Source organism: Acomys russatus, chromosome 3 (assembly GCF_903995435.1).
Source record: "Acomys russatus chromosome 3, mAcoRus1.1, whole genome shotgun sequence".
Classification (NCBI taxonomy): Eukaryota; Metazoa; Chordata; class Mammalia; order Rodentia; family Muridae; genus Acomys; species Acomys russatus.
In genome coordinates this window covers 48,120,601-48,138,632 of record NC_067139.1, presented here as the reverse complement: position 1 = coordinate 48,138,632, position 18,032 = coordinate 48,120,601, and the positions used below count along the sequence as shown (strand labels likewise).

General features: G+C 42.0%; 1 protein-coding gene across 1 annotated transcript in view; it reads right to left on the bottom strand.

Moving 5' to 3' along the window:
• The window catches only part of Synpr (synaptoporin), a 315,387-nt gene that overhangs the window by 37,617 nt on the left and 259,738 nt on the right, over positions 1–18,032 (bottom strand). Inside the window, exon 4 of the mRNA XM_051139857.1 lies at positions 17,667–17,865. Coding sequence (XP_050995814.1) covers positions 17,667–17,865 — 199 coding nt within the window. The remainder of the gene's footprint in view (positions 1–17,666; positions 17,866–18,032) is intronic.

Sequence of the window (18,032 nt, the reverse complement as noted above, 5' to 3'; positions counted from 1 at the left end):
GTATGGGAGGTTCTGAGTGCTGGTATGAAGAGTAGGCTGTTACTTTTTTTCCATTAGAAAGTGACAGTGTCATTAATTTAGATGTATGCAGAGTGACAGACTGAAAGAATAAAATTCAGGAGGGTGTTCAACAGGGTCTTCAAAACTATGACAAGACAGGGTCATTTATCCCTTTCCTACAGATCTTATCTGCTCCAAGTTGCTCATAACTATAAAGCCTTTTAAGACACAGAGTTTCATGAAATTTAGAATGTGTTCCCTGCACCTCATGCCCTTTCTGTGCCAGGACACCAATTCCATGGACTTTGTTCTTTTTCGATCTCCAATCTATAAAAAGTGGAAGAGAGGGGAGCCAAGAAAGGCCGTGGCCGTAGGAAATTATTTAATTTGAGGGTTTATGAAACAGTTCTCCAAGGCCAACTGTAGTAGGCAAAGTTGGCAGCTTCCTCCTTCTCTTATTGCTCATTGATCATCCTCTAGGTGGCCACACCCAGAATTGAAGTTAATGGAAACGCCACAGATCAAGTCCATCCATTACTTAAATATCACTTGTGAATTTTCAAAGGTTTGCTTAATGGTTCCATTACTAGCCAAAGTTCTGTTACCAGTCTTGACCTTCACTTACTGAGCCCCAGTGAGAAGAGAACTGCCAAAGCCTTCACAGCACACACAGAGCCTAGTGCTGGGTCTTAAGCTCAGGTGGCCCATTTTGGGGTTTTCTCCCTGGTAATTAAAGCCCAACTTCTGCCTCCTCAAACATGAATCCAAGGCTGCTTACTTAAGATACGGAAAAAATTCAATGTATAAAATTAATACAATTAAATAATTCATGTTATCCAATATAATGGAACATAATGTAGCCACCAAATATCAAAATGGCTAACACTGATGACAAACATAAACATACTTCTAAACTCATCTTACCTCACCATCTCTTGATCATGTGATGAAGTAAACTGTTACTAAGCAACTACTAAACTACCACTCACCTAATCACTAAAGTAGAAAGTTTCAATCTTCCCAATAATATTTTTGGCATATGTATTATGACAGCATTCTAATTGAAGACAAAAAAATTTTATAGTTCAAGATTATTTAATTTGGCAACAGAATCCCAAGTCAAGGTAACAATCAGAACAGTAAATTCAGTGCCTCACACACTGGAGCCCAGGGGACGCTGGCCTCAGGTAATGCTGAACTCAGGAGCTCAGCTGCTTTGCTCATTTCTCCATCTCCACTGTCTTTTCTCTCTAGAATCTGCACACATTTGCTCAGCTTTGTTCTCATGGCAGTCTCCTTCTGGGCTGGGGAGATGTCCCAATGGGTAAAATGTTTACATAGTAATCACGAGGACTCAGGTTTGAATCCCCAGAACTCATTTACATGGCATGTAAATTGCACGACACCATAGCATGACTGTCTATGTTCCCGTTGCCCCACAAAGAGATGAAAGATGAACACAGGAAAATGCTTGAAAGCTTGTGGTCAGGTGGTCAGTCTAGTGTATGCAGCAAGATGAAAAATGAGCAAACTAGCAAAGAAACTGTCTAAACCAAGGTGGAAGGTGAGAACAGACACCCAGGGTCGTCTTTCTTACCTCTATAGGCATCTGTAGCATGTGTACACTTGTGCGCACACACATGCACACAAGCACACACACAAACACATACACATGTACACATACACACACACACATGCCCACACACTGGAACACACATGGGGGGTCCTTTTTATATCATAGGCAGGATGGCCACCACCAACTAGACCCACATATTTCTCAAGAAGAAGAAGAAATTTACTCTATAGATAAACCTACGATGAGACTTTGGTTGACTCACTGTGACTTGATGTCAGGTGAGTCATTATGTCAGATAGCTCAGCAGGACTCTACAAGTGGGAGGAGGCTGACTCCTAAAAAGAAGGAAGCTGGTGAGTCAAAACATGCCTACAATTAGATTATCCTCCCCCGTATCTGTGGCCAAATCATTTCCCCAGCCAGATATCTATGTCTCCCATTCAGTTGGTTTCTGTTCCTGTTCAAGCTCTATTGACTCTACTTTCCTTCCACCATATGATCCAGCAAGTACTCTTTCCTGTTCTTCCCTTCATGTTGCCTCTGTCACTGGTAATGATAAAACACAGTTGCTTTTTCAGATAGCTTCATCATGTTTTCATTATGTGATGGCCAGGTCCAGCAGGGTGACAGCGGTTTAGGTCACTCCAACATAGTTCCCATGCATGACTCACACAGCAGATACTCAGGCATCTGATTGATGTCCTTGGCTTTTCATTTTTCTACACTCAAGTCTAAGCAGGTACAACACAGCACTGTGGGGGAAGAACATGTACTTCAGCTCTGTAAATCTGAACCAACATCTATAGTGGGCAAAGTAGTAACTGCCTTTATGGTAGCTGGGGAGTTTAAGTAGATAGCATTCATTTTATCAACTCCCAGTCCATGGAAGCACTCAAGGAATTTTAGTTCAGACAATTGCGTTGAACTCTAATTTTCTCTAGCCTAAATTAAAATTATCCCAAGTTGTAGGGACATTTCTAGTTCGTTAATTATCTACATTTCTTTTCTGTCCCTAGGAGTAGGCACTCAGGTGCCGAGTGAGCCTGTTAGGCTATGACCCAAACAGCACACTTCAGCCCTAACTGTGAATCCTTTGGGATGGTATATGAGTTGAACTGCAGTTTCATAGATATTTCAGAACAACATGGAAGGACTTTCAGATTTTCAAGTCTTAGATAGGTGTTGAAAATAAAGATGGAGTTTTACCCTGGCCAGTCTCTCATTTGTTTCCATAACTACATCACTCATAAAGGATCAAATAGTATTTACTTCTAGACATTTCCTTCTTGCCTCAGAGCCAAATTTCTAAGTGCTTTCTTATATGTCTCTGTGGCTTTGCTTAGAGTTCTGCTAATAAGCAACAGGAATTAAGACAACCATCAGGGAAAACAGGCTGAAGGCTGCAAAAATACCAAACTCTGGACTCTATGCCCATTATTTGCATGTCTAATGAACTCTGGGTATTAGAGCAAGGCATTTCTGAACTGCTGGGTGTCTCAGAGAAGCTGAATCTGTAAGTAAGCTTGTTATGGATTCAAAGCAGCAACCCAGGAAACAGGTAAGGGCAGCTTCCATCCTAGAATGATGGAGTAAAGAAGAACAGCAGTTAAACAAGAGTGATGGGGCTGCCAAGATGGCTCAGCCATAAAGGTGCTCACTGTCAAGCCTGGTGACCTGAATTCCAACCCTGGGGCCCACATAGTGGAGGGGGAGAACCGACTACTGTCAGTTGTCCTTTGACCTCTACAGGCATGCCATGGGCCATGGAATGCACCCCCACATAAATGTTCTATGTTCTATGTTATTTAACACGCAATAGGAGGAGAGGAGGGACTGAGACTAGTTCACAGCTGTATGTGGTAATCAGATTGCCCGAGTGTTTTTTTTCTTGCTATGCTATTGCATTCTTTATACTTCTTTACCATCTTTAGATTGGCCAGTTGTAACAGTATTCGAGCTCCTGCTTAGATATAAGGAGTTGTGCTATGTTCTCTATAGCGTAAGAATAAGTACCATAATTGTAGGGATACCAGAAAGGAAGGTAGCAGAACAACGGAGGACAAGGTGCTACTCTATATTATTAATCCTTATTGCATTCACCTGTAACAACAACAGCTTAAGCTGAGTTCAGAGGTTCAGAGAATAAAAACTAATGTAAAAGATATGTGGTCATGACAGTGCAATAAGAAATCCATGTCATTTCTCAAGATGACAAAGTAAACAGTATTTACCTATTCACTGCTCTCAGTTGACCCACCCAGTAAATCTTAAACACCAGCTACATAGAGCAGACGATGGATGCCAGGGTGGCTAATATAAGGTTGATGGAAATGATAGCTTACTTTAATAAGCACCCTCTGGATGCCTGCCATTGTTGTAGTGGCTTTAGGTATAATCGCTCATGTAACCTGACCAATGGCCTCATCTCTATTTCACAGGTGTTAAAATGGAAATGCAGAGTGGTTCTCAAAACTATCACAGTCACATGAGTGGCAGATTGTGGTTCTGGGCTTTTGACCCAGACAGTTGGGCCCTAGAGACTGAATTCTTAACCATTACTTCTTACTGACTCTACATGACAGAAGTTTGAGCTCAAGGCTAATAGGAATAAAGCTGAGAGGTGGAGGCTAGAAACTGGACATTATACAGATTTGGGTCCTTGGAGCTTAGCCTCGGACCTGGGAGCTAAAGCACAGTCTAAACGTCCATGACAATTTCATATGTGCCTATAATGCATCTTTTTACTCTGCACTCCCTAACTCTCTCTAATCCCTTTCCCATTCCACCCTTTCTTCTCCCCAATAAACCCCATTCCTATTTCCATCTTATGTCTGACCTAGTGAGCCTCAGTAGGTTGCCTGAGTGACTATCGGTGGAGAATAACTTGCTAGAGTGTGGTCACACCACTGAAGAAAATGACTATGATCAGTTTTCATGACTCCAAGAAAAAGCTTTGTCTTATTCTCAAGATGGACGTGTCACATGGGTTTTCTTACTGTGAAATGACACCCAAAACAAAAGCAATTAGGGTGGAGGAGTGCTGACCAGTGTTTACATCAATTTGACAAATGGTCATCTGAGAAGGAATCTTAAATGATGTCTCCATAGCACTGGCCGATAGGCAAGACTCTAGAGTAGTTTCTAGATGGATGATTAATATGGAAGGGTTCATGTCCCTGTGGCTAATACCACCTGGACAGGTAGACCTCAGTAGTATAAGAAGGAGTCATGGAGAGCAAGCCACTAAGATGTGTTCCTCTATGGCTTTTGCTCTAGCTCTTGCCTCTACGTTCCTGCTCTGAGTTCTTACCCTGACTTCCTTCAGTGATAAAATATGAACTGATAGTTATAGGATGAAATAAGTCCTTGCCTCCTCAAGCTGTTTTTGGTCATGGTGTTTTATCACAGCAATATAAACCCTAGCTAAAGCAGGCGTTATACAGAAAAACCCAAGATAAGATAAAAATCTCAAAGAAAATTGTAAATAACTCTTATAGAGGGCTCCTTTCTTTCCAGCTCTATCCCATATGGGACTTTCACCCAAACTACTGTGAAGCTAAAGTAGGGTCCTAACTTGCTTGGAGAGATTCAATTGGATGGGTCTCTGTTATTAGGGATGGAGGCAGAGGCAGTGTAATAGCTCCTGAAGCCTTCTAGAAGAAGATAATATCTCAAACTGGTCAAGGAACTGGAGGTGCCACTGTGTTCTCTAGGATGCCACCTAAAGAATAATGTAGAGGGGGATCCAAGATGGCGGCGAGCAGTGTGGACCGCGTTTGGAGGCTCCAGTGAACAATTCAGGGAATTGCACAGATTTCTGAGCCAGGAACACCGAGGTCCGAACATCACGGCAGCGGGAGTGCTCCACGGTTCGGAGGGACCAGGGTGCGGAGGACCTGCGTGCCCCTGCACACGGGAGGAGTGTGGTTTTTCTCTGATCGGAGCGGCAGCGGCAGAGGCAGCAGCACCAGTGGCACCAGCAGCAGCGGCTGAGGTTTGCAGCTCATAGCCTTCCGGTGGAGGCGATTGGTGTGGTGGCTGGTGGGAATTGCTGCGGGAGAGGGGACTCGGGGCAGGATTTGGGTCACGTGGAGCCTTTGGACCCAGACTGGACTCGGCGGACAGTTCGGCCCCAGAGTCCCGGGTATTGGCCCGGCCCAGCAAACAATTCTGCCTGAGGCACTAACTCAGCGTGGCCATAGCTCCCCTGCTGTGGCGCAGGCTTAGTTGAGCACGCTGCTCCACACTAGGCACCACCTCAGCTCAGCGGCAGCTCCCCTGCGGTGACACAGTCTGGGCGGAGCACTTGGCTTCACCACAGGCGCTAACTCAGAGCAGCTGCAGTTCTCCTGCTGTGGCACAGGCTTGGTGACGTGCTCAGTTCCATCCTAGGCTCCACCTCAGCTCAGCGGCAGCTCCCCTGCGGTGACACAGTCCGGGCGGAGCACTTGTTCCACCACTGGCGCTAACTCAGAGCAGCCGCAGTTCTCCTGCTGTGGCACAGGCTGGACAGAGCTCTCGGTTCCACCAGCTCTAAGACTCTGGTTGGACACAGTGTGTAGTTTGAATCCAGAATTCCTGGCTGAGATTGGTGGTCAGTTCGGGCCCTGAGTCAATAACTGACCACAGCACGCACTTTGGGCCAAAAGGCCCTAGCGGAGCTTGGTGCGTAGTCCCAGCCCAAAAATTCTGGCTGGACCCTGTGTGCATTTTGGGCCCAAAATCCCTAGCTGAGCTTGGCAGACGGTTCAGGCCCTGAGAATCTAGCTGAGTTCTGCCCGTGGTTCGGTCCCAGTGCTCCTGGCTGGACTTGGCAGGGAACACAGAAGGCTGTGGATACCTTGGCCTGACCCAACGCTCATTCAGAGACCCAGAACAATTGCAGGATCCACAGCAGAGGGGGACTGAGGATCACTGGCTGTGAGAGACCAGAACAACAGGGCTAACTTCCTAACATCCACACCAGTGAAGCTTTGAGCTCGCAGCCTAGGGAAATCGTAAGAAAACAAGTGAATCTATCGTCAGACACCCTCCATTCAACTCTGGAAGCTACACCAACAAAAACAAAGACGGCAAGATGTCTAAAGGACAACGAAAAAGCATACGCAAAAAAACCCCAAAACAACATGGCGTCTCCAGTTTCCAGCTATCCCAAAGAAAACCACCCAGAGAACTCAAATACAATGGAAATACAAGAAAATGACCTCAAATCCTTAGTAATGAGGATGATAATGGAGGAAACAAATAAAATTCGTAATCAAATGCAGGAAGACGCAGACAAACAGGTGAGAGACATAAAAGAAGCACATAGAGTGGAACTGGAAAAATTGCAGGAAAATGCAAACAACCAGATGAAAGAAATAAGTAAAACGGTTCAAGCTCTGAAGACCTATAAAGAGGCAATGGAAGAAACTCAGGAATATACAAAAAATCAGATGAAAGAAATCAAAAAATCAGTTCAAGATCTGAAAATGAAAATGGATTCAATGATAAACACACAGACAGAAGAAAAACGAGAACGTGAGACCTCAGAGAAGAAGGCGAGCAACACAGAGGTGAGCTTTTCTAACAGAATCCAAGAGATGGAAGAACGAATCTCAGGGCTAGAAGATACAATCACAGATATTGAATCAACCATTAAAGAAAATGCCAAATCTGGAAAACTCCTGACACAAAACATCCAAGAAATTAAGGACACCATGAAAAGAAGAAATTTGCGGATAATAGGCATTGAAGAAAGAGAAGACATCAGACTCCAGGGCCCAGAAACTATTCTCAACAAAATCATAGAAGAAAATTTCCCCAATCTAAAGAAAGAGATGCCTATAAACATACAAGAGGCCTACAGAACACCAAATAGAATTGACCAGAAAAGAAAAACTGCCCGCCACATAATAATCAAAACACAAAACATGCAGAACAAAGAAAAAATATTAAAAGCTGCAAGGGAAAAGGGCCAAATAACATTTAATGGTAAACCTATCAGAATTACACCCGACTTCTCAGCAGAGACCATAAAAGCCAGAAGGGCCTGGACAGAGATCCTGCAAACCCTAAGAGAACACAGATGCCAGGCCAGACTACTTTATCCAGCAAAATTATCAATAACCATTGATGGAGAAAACAAAATATTCCATGACAAAAACAAATTCAAACAGTACCTATCCACAAACCCAGCTTTACAGAAGGTACTAGAAGGAAAACTCCATCCCAAAGGGTCAAGCTACAACCAAAACTACCCAGGAAATAGATAACTATCCCATGGCAAAAACACAACTTCACAAACGCTCGACTGGAAACAACATCAAAATTAAGACTCTTAATAGTCACTGGTCATTAATATCTCTCAACATCAATGGCCTCAATTCTCCAATAAAAAGACACAGACTAACTGAATGGGTACATAAACAAGACCCAACATTCTTCTGCATCCAAGAAACACATCTCACCCATAATGAAAGGCATTACCTTAGGGTAAAAGGTTGGAAAAAAATATTCCAAGCAAATGGTCACAAGAAGCAAGCAGGTGTAGCCATTTTAGTATCGAACAAAATAGACTTTCAACCAAAATTAATCAAAAGGGATGAGGAAGGACACTTCATACTCATCAAAGGTAAAGTCAACCAAGATGACATCACAATTCTGAACATCTATGCTTCCAATACAAGGGCACCCACATATGTAAAAGATCTCCTAAAAAAGCTTAAACCACACATCGATCCCCACACAATAATAGTGGGAGACTTCAACACCCCACTCTCACTGAAGGATAAGTCATTGAAACAGAAACTAAGCCGAGAAATAACATCATTAACCAATGCCATGGGTCAAATGGATCTAACAGATATCTATAGAACCTTTCACCCAAACAAGAAAGAATACACCTTCTTCTCTGCACCCCATGGAACCTTCTCCAAAATTGATCACATCGTAGGTCACAAAGCAAGCCTCAACAGATACAAGAGGATTGAAATAATACCTTGTATCCTATCAGATCACCACGCTCTTAGGCTGCAATTCAACAACAACAGAAATAACAAAAAGCCTACACGTTTGTGGAAACTAAACAACTCTCTGCTAAATGACACCTGGGTCAGGGAAGAAATAAAGAAAGAAATCAAGGAGTTTCTGAAATTCAATGAAAATGAAGAAACAACATACCCAAATTTGTGGGATACATTGAAAGCAGTGCTAAGAGGAAAATTCATAGCACTAAGTGCCTTTAAAAAGAAATTGGAAACATCGCACATAAGCATCTTAACAACACAACTGGAAGCCCTAGAAAAAAAAGAAGCAGAAACACCCAAGAGGAGTAGACGCCTGGAAATAATCAAACTCAGGGCTGAAATTAACAAATTAGAAACTAAGAAAACAGTCCAAAGAATCAACAAAACCAAAAGCTGGTTCTTTGAGAAAATCAACAAGATAGACAGACCATTAGCCAAACTAACTAAAAGGCAGAGAGACAGTATTGAAATCAACAAAATCAGAAATGAAAAGGGAGACATAACAACAGACACTGAAGAAATTCAAAGAATCATAAGATCCTACTTTGAAGGCGATAAAAGAAATTGACCAAGCCTTGCCAGTGTCTCATGGGACAGTTTCTCAGTTTACTTGGGCTTTTGAAACAAAACTCCAAAGGGCAGCGTTTATAAAGGTGACAGGTTACTTCCTCATTGTTCTGCAGTTTCCAAGTTCAGTTTAAGCTCTTTGATAAAAGTTGTCTTTGGTTTCTAAGATGAAGCCATGTCTGTGTCTGCTTAAAGGCTATATGTCCAACAGAGTGTAACCTCAGCCTATAAAAAGAAACACTACCTGAACCACCTGCTGTGAGGGCTGAAACCTGTTAAGGAAGAACCCTTCTATGCCTAAGGACCTCCTAAAGGTTCCTTCTCTCAATACTTAAATTTTCTTTCTGAAAAAAGGCATGTTTTGCCAATGTGATAGAAAAGGTGAAACCTTAAAGAGGTGACAAGGACATGTAGATTCCTCTCCTATTTAGGAGATGAAGCCATTCATAAATAAAGCCTTCATACAATTTGCACACTGGCCCTTCACATTTTATAATTCAAGATCGCATTGCTCCTCCTGTTTGAAGGATGTGGTAACATGGTGCCATCTTGGAAGGGTAGAGTGGCACTCACCAGACATCCAGATATGACACCATCTAGCCAAAGAACCTTTCGGGGCACGGGAGATAAAGAAATCTGCTTTAACAACTACCTGTCTCAGACATTTTGTCATAGCAGCACAAATGGACCAGGATAAGGTAGGAGTGTCAGAAGCACATTGCCAGCCCTCTCTCCCCTATGTACTGGGCATCACTGATCTTGTCAGGGGAAGCAAGTAGAAAGATGTCACATTTCCTTTTGCATTTGATGAAAATAGGAAGCTCACAAGAAAAAGAGTTTTGGTGCTGGCCAAATTCCCTAGCTTCTGACTTTTTAACTGGATAATGAGTTCCTTGGAAAAAGAGGAAACAAATAAACACCAGATGGGGAGGGGACAGACACTGTCCACCAACCCTCTGTGGACGTATTTCCAACAGTGGCCAAGAGCTGTGGTCTCTGGAAGACCCACACTAGTCCTTTAAGCAGTCACTGGCTTTATTAAGGCTAACTCCTGTGTTTAACTTACTATTTGCAGAGACATGATATCAAACACGGTGGAAATTTCCCTCTATTTAAATTGTAATCTAGATTTCACTTATCGTTAAAAAGCTTAAAAGAATTGTAGATGTCAATTTTGATAGAGCACTTCCACAGTATGCTATGGACATCTTAAATGAATTAATTTATTTGCTTTTATCTGTGCTGTTCTTGGGGGAAACTATTTGCTCATGCAAATTTTATAGTAGTTTAGATTAAGAGTTCATTCAAAGGTGAATTCATCCCTTTTGTATTGTCAACATTTCTTTTTTCAGAGAGCAAGCAGATGGAACGTATAACATACAGGCTGTGCACACACATGCCTGACGAGTCAGGCTTTGGACTTTGACAAGCACATCTGTGGTTAACAGGAAACATATTCACGGATTCAAATGACATTATTTCAAGCATTAACTACATTGTGTCTGGGACAGAACTTAAAAAAAACAATGTTCTCCATTCTATCTGCCAACTTCCAAATGCGCTGGACTATCTTTAAAAGGATTCCATTCTCCTAGATGTATGGGAGAGACAGCTTTCCTCCCAAAAAGCCACTGTCCCTTCTTAGGCTCCCAAATCCCTGTCCACGGGCTTTCATCAGGCCAATGATATAAGCTTCATAATGATTCTGTGGGTTTTGTTAGTGTAGCGAATGCTCTTTACTCATCCATCCATCCATTTTGGTTGGCCTGTTAAAGATGTTCAGTGCTATTACAGTGAAAATTACTTAGACATGAAGTGAAACTGACACTGTAAGGAAAAAGACAGGAAGAAGAGAGAAAAGAAAATGAAAAAAAGAAGGAGAGAGAGGGAGGGAGGGAGAGAGGGAGAGTGAGAGAAGATCAAAAGAATGAGAAAGACAGCGAGAGAAAGAGAACAAGAGTGAAAGAGAGAGCAAAAGACACACACACACATACACACACACACACACACACACACACACACACACACAGAGAGAGAGAGAGAGAGAGAGAGAGAGAGAGAGAGAGAGAGAGAGAGAGAAACAGACAGACAGACAGACAGATGGGGGCAGGGGGGAGTCTATTGGTTTTAGCAGTGCAGATACTGAAAAATCCAAGTTCTACCCATGATCTCACCCAAGTTAATGCTTGACTAAACAAAAGCATTGAGTCTATGCTTACCTCCTGTTTTTTTTCCCTCAGCTGTGGACTAAGCCTGTACTTGAAAACACAGTCATGGCCTTCTGGTCATGTGACATAGTGAATTATATGGAGAAAAAAAAAGATAACTCATACCCTCTACTTTAATAGTTATCACCTCAGACCCAGCAACGAGTCAAGCTATACTTAGGGACTTGGGGCTGGAGAGGATGTCTGGTGTAGAGGGACTGAAGACAGTACAGTCATGAGGGCTGTAGCCCATTGAAGAAAAGTACACCTTTGTCTTCAGCGCTATGTAATATACAGGGGGATCATTAAAACTAATGGCCATAAAAATGTTCTAATCAGGTATCACTGACTACATTACAGTGTGCCCTTCCCTGTACAGAGCCTGCAGGCAGGCACCCCTCCATCCTTATAGCACCCAAGCAATGTGTGAGTCATTACTAGCTGCAGAGAACATAACAGGCATAACCCTAACTGTTAGGGTTAGTGCACTCAGAGGTCCAGCCCACACACTGCACCCATCTTCTATCAGCATCCTGGCTCCTGAGCTTTCAGGCCAGCTTTCCAAAGTCTGTATAAGAGGGTTGACTCATTGTTCCCTTTCTCTCTTGGGATTGTTTTGAGGCTAAATGAGAACATATTAAAAATATTTGGGGAACACTGAGCATAAAACAAATGCAAGCCAATATGGTTGCAGTGGGTAAACTCCCTTGTCTCATAAGTCACTGCTCATCAAATTGGTCTCCTAGTGGGACTGGATAAGAGAGTTCAAATAATACAACCTCTTTCATTTGCCCACTTTCCTTTCTTCCTTCCTTCTTCCTCCTTCCTTTCCTTCTTTTAAAAAATTAATCTTTTATTTATTTATTTATTTACTTACTTATTTACTATACACCTCGATTGTTATCCCCTTGCTTGTATCTTCCAGTTCCCAACCTCTTCTGCCATATTCCCTTCCCCTAGACCTCTGACAGGTGGGGGAGCCCTCCTCCCTTACTGTTTGACCACAGCCTATCAGGTCTCATCTGATGGCCTACATTGCTTCGTCTGCAATAAAATCTGAAGGTAGCTATTGAGAATGTTTGGAATTCTTTGAAGAGTGGGTTACTGAGAATGTAGACCACTGCTTACGTACTCACTCTGAGAGCATTTTGTCAGGCATGTGAGACAAGTCATTCTTTTTTGTTTTGTTTTGTTTTGTTTTGTTTTTTGTTGTTGTTTTTTGTGTTTTTTTTGTTTTTTTTTATTATTTTTTATTACATTTTTTTTATTAATTTATTCTTGTTACATCTCAATGTTTATCCCATCCCTTGTATCCTCCCATTCCTCCCCCCCCCATTTTCCCATTATCCCCCTCCCCTATGACTGTTCCTGAGGGGGATTACCTCCCCCTATATATTCTCATAGGGTATCAAGTCTCTTCTTGGCTACCTGCTGTCCTTCCTCTGAGTGCCACCAGGTCTCCCCCTCCAGGGGACATGGTCAAATGTGAGGCACCATAGTACGTGAGAAAGTCATATCACACTCTCTACTCAACTGTGGAGAATATTCTGACCATTGGCTAGATCTGGGAAGGGGTTTAAAGTTTACCTCCTGTATTGTCCTTGGCTGGTGCCTTAGTTTAAGCGGGACCCCTGGGCCCAAATCTGCCTTCAAAAACTCAAGCGACACCACATGCTGGCGAGGATGTGGGGAGAGAGGAACAAGTCATTCTTTTAAACCAACTTCACCTTCAGTTGAGAAAACTTAAATCCCCTCTGACGTGAGATCTGAAAAGATCCAGAACACGGATCCCGGGGAAAAGGCTAACTTGAAAGCTATGCTCTCTGAAACATGACAAAGTGTAACTGGATGAGACACATCAATTTCAGAATCACAAATCATTCAGGTGACCACTTCTGCCTTCTGAAGTTGGCATGTTTCCTTCTAAACAGAAAGGCACACTGTCTGTAGTGACACATGGTAGCTACCTGATTCCTTTGGCTTCGTTTTCCTTTTCCTGCTTCTGGATCCCTTAGCATAATTAGCAATTAACACATCCTCCTGAAGATACTCAAATCCTTATTTTTACTTTAAAAGGGCAATTTGATATTTTTCCAGTAGATTGAAATTTTTATAGATGGCCATTAATAAACTTGTTTCTAGTCTGTCTGAAACGGCCTGCACTCTGGCATCCCTGATATATAACTCATAAACCTGGCCATTCTAAAGCCTGCTTCCTGTCCTGTCGTCGGCAGAAAGATAAACCCCAAACGAGCTCTCCCATTGTTCTAGCATCAGAGACTCAGAGCATTCCCTCCATATATAGATGCTGAAGAAGCAGAAGAACCTAGAAACCATCTGTTTCCAAAGTAGCCAGCACAGGAGCTATCCTGGGCGCAACCTCACACACTCCCTCCTGCTATTACTTCTGTAGAATATTGTCCACCTGAGGATCTTGCACGACAGGTTTGGGTCAAAATTCTACCCCTCGCCTGCTGCTGCTGTGGTGTGGAAGAGCAGATGTCATCCCCAATATTCCCACTCCATATCTATGTGAACAATGATATAAACTAAGGCTGTTGTGAATATTAAGCCAGCTCAGTACATTCTGCAAGTCGTCTTAGTATGATATGATGTCATTGTTGTGACTCCTGCTTATTATCCGTAGTGTCATCCTTCTCACTTGTCTATACGCTGATCTCACTCATGATGTAGGATATCATATCCTAGAAGAGCATAAAGCATGATGAGAATTTGCTCATTTTCAGATGAGTATTTCTTCTTAAAGCTGATTGAATCAGCTATTGTTAGCATAACGTGAGAACTTCATTGCACCATACTGCAAGTCTGACAAGGGCCAACCCAAATCATATAGTTTTAAAAATCCATATGTATGTTCTAACAAAAAACAAAATACATGTGAGTTCAGTTTTGATTGCCAGCTTGACCTAGTCTAAGGAGGAATTTTCCATAAAGTGTTGGGTAAGAAAGCCGGCCTGTGGTCATGTTTGTAGGAAGCCTCTTTGGTTTTGATCACTTTCACTGAGATGGAAAGACTGTGCCCTGGGTCTGGTCATGAACTCTACAGAGTAGAGGAAGTGAGCTGCTGAGCTCTAGCTCCCATGCAGTAATCCACTGCTCTCTCTGTGGATGTGGCGAGGCTTAGCTGTTCTGTATTCCAGCCACCTGACTTCCCCACAATGATTGGCTCTTAGTGTTAAGTTACCATCATTTCACACAGTGAGCTAAACAAACCTTTTCCTCTTTATTACAGCCCTAGGAAACAAAACTACAAAAGACAAAACAGTAAGAACATCAAAGAATCAATGGTAAGGGGAGGGAGCTGCTGTAGTCATGGCCAGCAGCCATCCTTCTGCTTAAACAGGACTGAACAAAAGCTAGCACAATGGTTAGCTCCGCAGCAAGTGACTCTCTAGTAACAATGTGTTGAGTGAGCATCATCCAAGCCACCCTCCAAGCTGCATTGGCTTACTCCCGCTCTTTGTGGGTCCCCAAGGGCAGCACCAGCGTGATGGTTTGGAACTGCCATGGTTTGCCCTTCATGGCTCCTACCAAGTGCATGAAGTCTGCCTGTGGGATTCCTAGGACAGGGGCTCTTTTTCAAATAACTTTATCATGTTTTCTTTTTATGTCACAGATGTTTCATATTGGGGTCTTTCCTTTTTTATTCATGGAATTATCTCCTCCTTGTCCCCTCCCCTAGAATATAATAAAACAAACCCTGCCTGGAATATTACATAATTCCAGATCCCATTAGATCCTCATTGATGAGAAAGACTATTTGCACAGGGACAGAACAGAATAATTTCATATGAATAGACTATGGGGTTTTTTTTTTGTTAATAAATAGGCAATTCCCATTAGATCGGTAAACTAACAATGCAGACTTCTTCCTCTGTAAGGAGGGTATTGCCTTGGCCTTTAGAATTCTGAGACTGTCTTCTTTGTCCATGGAAACAATGGACGCATGTTAGTGTTTTCCTGACACTCTCTTCTGTGCATATCACAGGAGGAGTGAAGACATTCTGGTTCCATTATGAGGTGAGAAAAAAAAGAGACACCTGGCCAGAGACATAAGCTCTGTTCACTGCTTCCTCCCCACATGCTACTCTATCAAAGTGCTGGGGTTCTGAACTTTTAACTGACCACAGGGTCCTAAACAAACTTCTTGCCCTTGGCAATTTGTTCAACTCTACATAAATATAATTTACAGATCAGATCAAAGATTTACAAAATTTACTAAAAGAATTTCTAAAAACTATTCCTATCTATGAAAACTAGTTGAAAGAATATGATTTCTGTCACAGTCTCGGTATGAACATTTGAAAGTATAATGGTAATGTATCAATTTGACATGCTACAATGAATACTTATTTGGTATTTTGTGATTCACTAAAAAGACAGTAAACAAATTCTCTAATAGTTGATAAATTTATTGTTTATTCACTGAGAACTTATATTTCTATTGTATTTTCTCAAGAAATTAAAGCCTACTATAAGATTTTTCACTTTACTTATTACCATATTATATTTCTTTCCAACAGAAATGTATATACAATTTTTAAATTACTTTTTAGTTGTTACTGGTCTTAAGACTTTAGTGTTATAAATTTTGTTGGTCTTGAGTGTCCATAAAATTATTATTAATGCACACTTGCCTAAAACAGCACAATGTCCTATTCACTTAATAAGTAATTATTAATCTAAAAAGCTAAGTTGTGTTACAGATTTATGTCTCTTAGATGGATAGGTTGCTATTGCTCTCCGCTTAGCTTTTAAATACCTTTGGGTATAAGATACGCTACTGGGAAAAGTACTTGTACGAAACACGTGGAGATGAGATGGAATTTGCTGTGACAGTGTTACTAATTCTTGTTTCTGACTAATAGTCAAATCACACAGCGTTCTGTCATCAAAAACACTCTTCATGATCTAGCAATTAACAAGCAGGGCATGAATATTGATTATTGAGAGCAAAAAATTGTATGTCCCTCATATCTAAGGGACCTTCGCCCAGGCACTACACATTCACTGCTGCCAGCACTGAGGATGTTGGACAGTCACTCCCCACTGCCTGCAGCCTGTGACAATCCTGTGCAATAAGCTTTCAGATGCCGAGAAAGACTGGCTTTTTTGTCTGTGGATTGGGAGTACATAATTCCTATTATTTGGTTGTTCAATGTCCCCCAAAGGCCTGTGCTGAAATAATTAGTTCCCATGGTGGCCCCTTGAGGGGATCGATGGATAAAATATGGGGCCCTATGAGTGGTCCTTAGAACACTGGGAGAATGTGCCTTTCGAGGTGATCGTGAGGTCCCAATCCTTCCACTTTTTGTTTCCTGCCATAAATTGAGCAGTTTGCTTTACCACAAGCTCCTCACTACTGTCATTTGACACCCGTACCTGAAGCCTAAAAATAATAGGTCCATCCAATCATAAGCTGCAATTTCTAAAACCATAAAAATCCTTTTCTTTATATGTTAAATATTTCAGGTGTTTTGTTATAGAAACAGAAAAATCTATTCTCAGGAAAATGTACCCATAAAGTTTTAAGTAAAATTACCCATAAAGGTTGTGATATTTATTTATTTTCCTTAAATCTACCCACAGCTTAAAAACAAACAAACAACCCCCCAAAATAACAGAATCTCCCCCCCCAAAAAAATAAAAACAAAAACAAAAAACCACCAAAAAAACAAAAACAAAAAAAACCCAAACAACAACAAAAAACTGGAGAGTTTTGCATCTCTCTAGGTGTATATATGGTCATATTAGAACAAGTAAGACTATACTGATTTTACTAATCCAAGTCCTTGAACCATTGTCAAAGACAAAAGAAAGTAGTGGTGGGGTACTGAAGGAGTGATAGGGAGGGTGGAGGCAGGGTATGGAGAGTGCAAAGAGAAAGGGGGGCAGGGAGGAAGGGGAGAGAGAGAATTTAAACTTTAACTACTTTGATTTCCTTATAATAAGGAAACAACTTCAAAAAGCACAAATCATACTAAGTGACTACTGAAAATAATGGCTACCTCACTCTATAATGCTACAACTACAAGTCCACAGCAGGTCTCCTTTTACTTTTCTGGGTCTCATGGGCTTCCTTACCATTGTTGGTCCTGTCTACTTCCCCATGCCAGGGCACAGGGACCAGTAGACATTGTATTTTCTATTGTAGATCTGAGAGATCTGGATGATAGCACATACGATTGCCTTCCACACACCAGCCTGAGATACAGGTCACTCCAAAGCCCTTCAGGCCCTAGCCAAGGAAGTTATAAAATGTTGTTTAAAAAAAAGACAACAACTTACAATGAGTGGGCCACGGTTGTTTTCGCGGTACTTGTTCTGGAAGAAAATGTACACGACAGTGGCAGCCAGAGAGTAGAGAAAGGCGAACACAGCCACAGTGACGAAGAACTCTGCTGAGGATGAGGAGTCGCCAACCAGTGCCAGCTTCTGCCGTTCCTTCCCCGCACAGGTGGGCACTTCAAAGGTCACCTGGTGCAACCTGAAAGCAGCAGAGGCAAGAAGACCCTTGACATGTTGTAGGAGAAGTGCTCACTGTCACATCTGCTAACGCTACATTAGATACGGTTGGGAGTTCCATGATGCATCCACTAGAGAATTTGCTAACGAATTTGTAGATTCCGGCTTGACCTGTGGGAATAAATACTG